The 7,598-nt window shown below is 39.8% G+C and overlaps 1 protein-coding gene across 1 annotated transcript in view; it reads right to left on the reverse strand.

The window, feature by feature from the left end:
• Window positions 1-7,313, reverse strand: part of LOC114617648 (serpin B6-like) — a 10,251-nt gene extending 2,938 nt beyond the window's left edge. Inside the window, exons 1-4 of the mRNA XM_028763271.1 lie at window positions 7,107-7,313; window positions 5,218-5,370; window positions 4,035-4,152; window positions 2,602-2,744 (exon numbers count right to left, since the gene is read on the reverse strand). Coding sequence (XP_028619104.1) covers window positions 2,602-2,744; window positions 4,035-4,152; window positions 5,218-5,370; window positions 7,107-7,307 — 615 coding nt within the window. The 5' untranslated portion in view covers window positions 7,308-7,313. The remainder of the gene's footprint in view (window positions 1-2,601; window positions 2,745-4,034; window positions 4,153-5,217; window positions 5,371-7,106) is intronic.
• Between the last annotated feature and the right edge of the window lie 285 nt (window positions 7,314-7,598).

The following is a 7,598-nucleotide window of genomic DNA, read 5'->3' on the forward strand; positions in this document are numbered from 1 at the left end:
GAAATTATCAGAAGAAAAGGGGAAAGTGTTGTATATGTTAAATCTATATAGTTTGATTGGAAGCTGTGAGACAACACACCTGAACCTATACTTAAAATTTTCATGCTTCTTTGTTGAAATGCTTGTTTTATCCCTTACAGAAACACCTGAAATAGTGTTCATACTTCTTATCCCCAAATTCTCATACTTCTTTATTTAAATGCTTGGTTTTCTCTCTAACAAAAACACCTAAAACAATGTTTACATTTTTTAACCTCAAATCATTCAAAAAATTCAATGTTTAAAAAATTTTTTTTAAGCTTCAAAGATCATATTAAGTCTCTTTCCCACAGGTCAAACCAACTATGTTAATAACTATTATTAAAACCTTAATTAATAAAATAATATTATCTATTTAAGCCACTTTCTTTTTTATAAACAAGTTGTTACTGCCTTTTGCAGATACATAACTAACATGGTATATTCTCTTCCTCTTCTACCTAAGGCAGATAAACTCCCAATTCCTCCCTCTGCTTTCTTTAATACAACACAGGTAATGCCCCACTTAATGGATTCCTTCCAGGACTAAAATACCCTAAACATCCTTGCCTTTTTTCTAGTACGATATTTATAGACCACTGAGGAACTCCCAATCAAGCTATATAGGTTTAACACATACACTACTTTCTCCTTTTCTTCTGATATAATACATATATTGCATATATATATATATATATATATATATATATATATATATATTACAGACACACCCCCCCCATATGAACAGACACCCTCCCTGCTGCAGTTCTGATCCATTGTTATGGTTACTCTATGAGTCTATCTCTAAAATATAAATATAAAAATAAAGACAGCATTTTTGCTGAAGGTCAAATGGACACTGTCCCATCATTTCCTTGGACCTGCCTGGGGTCATAGGTGCCTTTGTCCAGGTAAATCATCTGACTAGAGACTTTTGAGACAAGTAGATGCTGAGATCCATAGAGTCCTTTCATTGACAGATGAACTAACTCTCTTGCCAGAGCCTGAGGGCTATTGAATTTTGGGGAACTTACATGATATTAAAAATAGTTATTTCTATATAGTTAAATCAAATATTGTTTGTGGCCAAACTTAATACCTTCAAAAAGCTCTGTACAAACTTATCTTCAATTTCAATCCACTAAACAATTAAGTTAAGAAATCCCTTGTCTTCCTCTCTAGCTTTTGTGTTATTTTATTTTAATACCCCCTATCCTGTGTAAAATTTTAACTACAAATAGTAAAAGAGACTGTCACTTCAATGACAACTCTCCTTTATAAAAAAGAAAAAAAGTTGTGGGGCAATGAACTATACCAACAGAAGAACTGGTAAGGTAGAACCAGGTTCAGAAACCCTGGTATATGTCATAATTGAGAATGTCAGGAGTTCAAATTATTTCCTGACCAGGTTCCTATCATGGAGCACAAGACCACAACATCCACTAAGAGGATGATAACAACCAGTCAAGTAAGCATAGAACCTATAGTTCTCCATGATAATGAGGTATCCTGAGTGTTTAGACAGTGAGCTTCCTTCCTTTCCTTGGCATCCTGCAAAAGGTATTTAATCCTTGGTTCACCCTGAGTAAGACATATGCATTCATATACTCCATAACAATAAAACAGTTTGGACAAGCAAGGGCTGTCTCCCTCATCAAGGATTGCCATTGCAATAGGGGACAAGTTTTGTCTTAAGGAGTCATGCCTAAATATCCTGGAGAAGGCCTCTCTTCTAGCCCTTCTATTGTTTTATCATGCATTCAGAACCAAATGGGATTCTCCTCTTCCCAGGTTCATCCATCTCCTTCCTTCCTGATGCATTGGGCAAACATGGCCCAAGGACCACCATTCTCAATTCCTGTGGTCCCTAGCAGCATCTTGGTACATAGGAAATTGAAAATTACACCATTTGTCCCAGCCCCCACTGTTTCTTGTCCTGGGAAACATGAGGTCTAAGTTGCATTCTGCCTTTACAGAGGTACATGCTGGCAGTACTCTGGCATCCCAGCTGCAAGGCAGGAACACAGCCAGTCATCTGCCCTCAGCTGTTTTTCCCAACTTGGTGAGAAAGTTTATTTTTCCATCATATTGTTTTGTGGCAGTCTCTGGAGACATGTTTCTTTTAAAGGAGGGAGAAGACACAAGATTGCCCTGTGGGAAGACACTCTGAAAAGAATGTCCACTACTGAAGTGAATCACAAGGAATGGGCTGCATTCAGGGCCACAAGGAGCCTCATACACATCTGGAGTTTACACTTTCATATCTTCAAAGTTCTAAAAGACGGTATAGAGAACACTAAAGAGCTCTGACACCAGGTTTGACCTTAACCACTACCATTGACAGCATAGCTCATGACAGAAGCAGAGCCAGGCCGGATACCACATAGCCGGCAGCCATCATTGCCAACATGTGAAAGAAAAAAGGGCAGAGAGAGGCCCAAAGGCTGAGCAAGAATCTTGGATGATAAGCTGCCCAGGAGCATGAGAGGCACAGGCTACATGAGGAGCCTCTTTATGTTTTAGAAGCCAATGTGAACAGGTGTTCTTGTCCAGTAGTATCCTTAGTTACTGCACTGTGGTTACCTTGCTGACTTTGAAAGGCATCTCCCTGGTATCCTCTTTGTTAAATGGCTTCTCCCAGTATCCTTTGAAGTAGAAGGCATTCGCAAGGACCAGCCTAGTGTTTGAATTCACTGAACCTGGAGACAGCAGCTCTGTGATTTTACCTGAAAGAAGAAATTAACAGAAACAACAACAAAAAAAGTAATTAAAGCCTTGTGGTTGGTTGGATGAGACTGGACTCCATAGGCTCATATATTTGCATGTTCAGTCCTCAGTTAAATTGTTTTGGAAGGTCTTATAGGTATAGACTTTTTGGAGGAGGTATATTGTTGGGGGTGGTCATTAAGATTTAAAAAACCCACAGCAGGTTCACTTTCTCTCTCTCTCACTGTCTGTTTCCTAGTCAAGATGTAAAGCTCTCAGCTACTGCTCCAGCACCATGCCTGTCTGCTTCCTGCCATTATGAACATGAACTAACCCTTTTAGAACTATAAGCAAGCACCCAGTGTGATGCTTTCTTTTATGAGTGTTGCCTTGGTCATGGTATCTCTTCACAGCATTAGAACAGTAACAAAGACAAGACCCAGCCAGGAAGTAGAGTAGGCTGATATGTGCCAAGGAATCATAGGCAAATTGTGCCACCTCTTGCTCTGGTCAAGAGCATAGATAAGACCTTTCACTTGTCTTTAAAGCAACAACACTGACATCAATAACAAGAAAGAAGATCCGTGGGTTTGTGCCAGCATGGTCTACAGAGTGAATTTCAGGATAGCCAGAGCTACACGGAAAATCCTGCAACAAGAAAAAATAGTTCTGATTTGTGATTTAGAGCTAAAGATGCAGATCAATGTTAGAGTACTTTGCTCTATATTAGGCAAAGTACTGCTTAGCATACTCAAGTCCTTTGGTTTAGTCCACAGGTATGTCAAAAGAAGTCCTGATTGAGAGAATAAAAGGTCATTATTGTTTACATTTGATTCACTTGATTCTTTGTGAAGGAACTATCACTATGATCATTAACAATAGACTACAAAGCCAGGTATGGTAGCATACACCTTCACCCCTAGGACTTGAGAGGCAGAGATAGGCTAATCTCTGGGTCTGAGTCCAGCTTATTCTACTTAGTGAGTTTCAGGACTGAGTATACATTGAGGCCCTGTGGTCGGGCAAGTATAGGTGATTGCTACCAAACCTAAAGAATTGAGTAGAATACCTCGGACCCAGTTGTAGAAAGAAAAAACCAAATCTTGTGTGTCGCCTTGACTGCAGGTATGTAGACATGTACAAACTTACAACAAACAAACAAACAATTGTATCATTTTTTAAAAAGTAGGCTGACTGCTTAAGAGGGATGGGGTGTGGCTCAGTGGCAGAGGAGATCCTACTCAGCCTGCTCAGGTCCCTGCAGTCAAATCTCATCACTAAAATCAATCAAAACAGTAACTCTGTGTCACCTTCTGTCTTTTTGGCTACCCAGGTGTTGATGTGCTGTCGGGACTGCTCTGTAGCACCCTGAAAGTCCAGCTCTTCTATCTCTGCTCCGTAGAACTTTCGGCAGGAATCTATAAAAGACTGAGAGAGAGAGAGAGAGAGAGAGTAACAGGATTATATGGTCAACAGCCTCCATCCCAATGCATGGAAATAGAAAACAAAGATATACACATGTAATTTGCAAACAAATATACAGAAGGAGTATAAAATACAGCCTTTTTGGATTTAACCTTAGTTTATGAATGAGATAAGATGCTGGTTGGGATGAGAATAACTAAGACATGACAAACATCTGAATATTTGAGATGGTGGTAACTGAGGCTCAAGGAAATAACTGGGAGCATCCTCAGATTCAGTATCACACTGCTGTCACTGTAACAGGCTATGACACTGGGAGAGTGAAGGTTAACCCCACAAGAGCTATGACACCTCTGTGCTGTGCATGGCCTTCACTTTCGAGCCTAGATTTCCATGATAACAGTGATACAAATTTGCACCACTCAAAATAGTGTCACCTATAGCCACAGACACAAGGGAAGTGACCAAGGAAACTATGAAACTGAGTATATCATGTTAATTTATTTTACTTTATCATGTGGAATATGAATAGCTATGTGTCACATGGTCACCATGTGAGTTCAGTTGCAGGGAATGAGAACTTCACAAAAACACTGCCCATACTGGAGTGTGTTTCAGTGTTTTATCACAGTAGTAAAGAATTTGCCTTCCATGAGCAAGGCCTTAAATGAAAATGACCAGCAGGACAAGGCAAATTAACGAATGAGCCACTTGCTGATATAGTGTAGGAAATGACAGTGCCATTGAGGACCACCCACATTCTGCCATGTTACAACAAAAAAACTCAATACTGTGTAAATGGTCTGAAACTTCCAATATGCTTACAGTGTATATGGAATAGTGTCTCAATATTTCTATAAAACAGCTCATCTCATGGCTACATTTTTATTTCCTCTTTGAGTGAGCTCTTTTTACTTTTCAAATGTGTCTTTATGTGGGTAAAGCAAATGTACATTTCTTGTGGATCTATGCCTATGTGCTGAAGATATGTATGCATGTATGTACAAGTCTATGCAATAGCTAGAAGATAACTCAGCTTAATGTATTTGAGTACTACATGACACTTACTGCTCGGACATGAGATGTCTTTTCCACTAAGAGACTATTAGTAGTTTTGAGAATGTGACCAGCATCGTTCTTGTTCACTTCATTGAGAAGTGACTGGAAGCCCTGGTGGACATCTCCACATTCATCACTGCTGCATTTGTCCAGAGAAATTGTCTGAAATAAAAAACAGATTAAAAAAACACTTCACTAGGCCCAGCTATAGGAAATGAGTCAACACTAAACTTATCCTCAGAATTTTATAGATCCCTGCTGCCTCTCAAAGAACAACTCAACTAAAGATGAAAATCTTGAAGGTTCTCTTTCTTCGGTTGTTTGCTGTACCCTGTCAGGCCTGGTCTGAACAGAGATGGCTCTTCATGTTCACTAATGATGCTTTTGCTTCAAGCATGGATACCAACTGAAACTGCTATCATTCCAGTGCAGGTGGCTTCTGACATCAGGCCATGCACTCTCTTCCCTGAACTTGGGTTAGGCTGTGTCCAGAACTATTTTGTCAACAGAATTGAGGAGAGTGACATCTTTCAAGCCTGGACTTTTAAAGGCCTGACAGCTTCCACATTTGTGGTCTTGTTTCCAGCCACCTTGGTGGAAGGAAATCTAAGCTATATGGAAAATCCTGGAGTAACTGTCACCACATAAAGCTGATTGAAACTGAAGGAAGACCCAGCCAAGAGTAAATACCTTGATGCTAGACCTTAGATACACTTCCTTAGACATTCCAAACCTGCTGAAAAGCTATATAAATGACTTCAGGTGCTCCCATTGGAAACATATGACTTGCCCATCAGTAGGTGTGATATTTTTGGAAATAAAAGAGAGAGAATGAGTGACAGTTGAAATTGAATGTAAGCCTCTAGCCTCTAACTCTCTCCAGTAGGGAAGCAGCTAAGGAAGAAACAAACACATATGTCTTATAAAAATCTTTTGGATTAGTAAGAGCTAATCCAAAAAGAAAATTTATGGCTTAAGGTAGCCATGGGTAAGAAAAACTTGCTTCAAAACTAGAGATGAATGAAGATATCTCTAGGGTTAGAATACAGGAAACTGGACATACCCACTTGGCTGTGAATTAGAATTATTACAGTTCACAGGCTTCAATGTGTCCTTTCTCTGATGTACTGAATGCATTCCCCCTAATTGGCATATTGACATCTGACACCCAGTTCCTCAGTATATGACTGCATTTGGAACTAAGGTTTATAAGGTACAATAAAGTTAAAAGGAAGTCATTAGTGTAAGCTAAACCCATTTTGTATTCCTATAAAAAAAGTTGATCATGACCTAGACATCCATGGGAGACAAAGATACCATACAAGTCATAAAAAGCCAGATTTCCCCTACTGGATTTATAATACTCAGCCTCCAGAGCTACCAGAAAGCACTCTGTTATTTAAGCCTCCCAACCTGTTTTATATGTTACATAACCCTAGCTGACTAATACTTCATGGAATGTGCATTGTACTTATCCCCATCTTATTATGGGGCTGCCTGTCTCTGAAGTTGATATGATTCTGCAGATAAATCACTGAACTCAACAAGATCTCTGAAGGTTCTATCCCTAGTTTTCCAGACTAGGGTGATACTATTTGGAGACAAACATCAAGTTACTATGAGGAGAGCCTATTTGTAGGAGGTTGAGATCTAGTAGAACAGACAGCAGAGGGGCTTCAGGCCTTGGGGCCATGCCTTTGGTATTTCTGCCCCCAATTAACCCTCTCATACACAGTCACCACCAGTGGATTAGAATGTTACCTCTAGGGTTCCAACAGGGGTCCAGTCCATCAAGTCTGTCACACCCCTATGTCATCTGTAACAGCAATTTGGAGTATGGAGGGCCAGCTCAACTGACAGCCTACATTATTTATCTGCTGTGAAATGGTGCTCATTACCTGACTTATCTGCCTTGCAGTGGTTCCTTTTGCTCCCAATAAGGTCATGGCGAGGATAGAAGTGATGCTCAGGGGAGCTAAAAGTACATTTTTTGAGGTGTCGTCATCCAGTGTTCTCAAAAGTTTGAAGGCAAAATTAGCATTTAATTTCATCAGAGGATCCATGATGGTGAAACTGGAATGAAGGATTACAATAAACATCACATAAACACAGGCAGATGTATTGGCCTAATCTTCACTCCCACCAATACTGTGAGAACCCAGTAAACAAGGGACAAACACACAGCATGGAAAGTACAGGTCACATACATAGTGGTATAAGCCTGGTCTACATAGCAAGTTCCAGGGCAGCCAAAGCTACATAATGAGACCCTGTCTTAACTTAAAACAACCAACCAACCACACACATGTGTATGTACACACACACAAAGGACTTTACATGCGTGCTCAATTTTTCTAGTCCAATGGTATAATACCTAACATCTTGTTTCT

Source organism: Grammomys surdaster, unplaced genomic scaffold (genome assembly GCF_004785775.1).
Source record: "Grammomys surdaster isolate TR1022 unplaced genomic scaffold, NIH_TR_1.0 137, whole genome shotgun sequence".
NCBI classification, from domain to species: Eukaryota; Metazoa; Chordata; class Mammalia; order Rodentia; family Muridae; genus Grammomys; species Grammomys surdaster.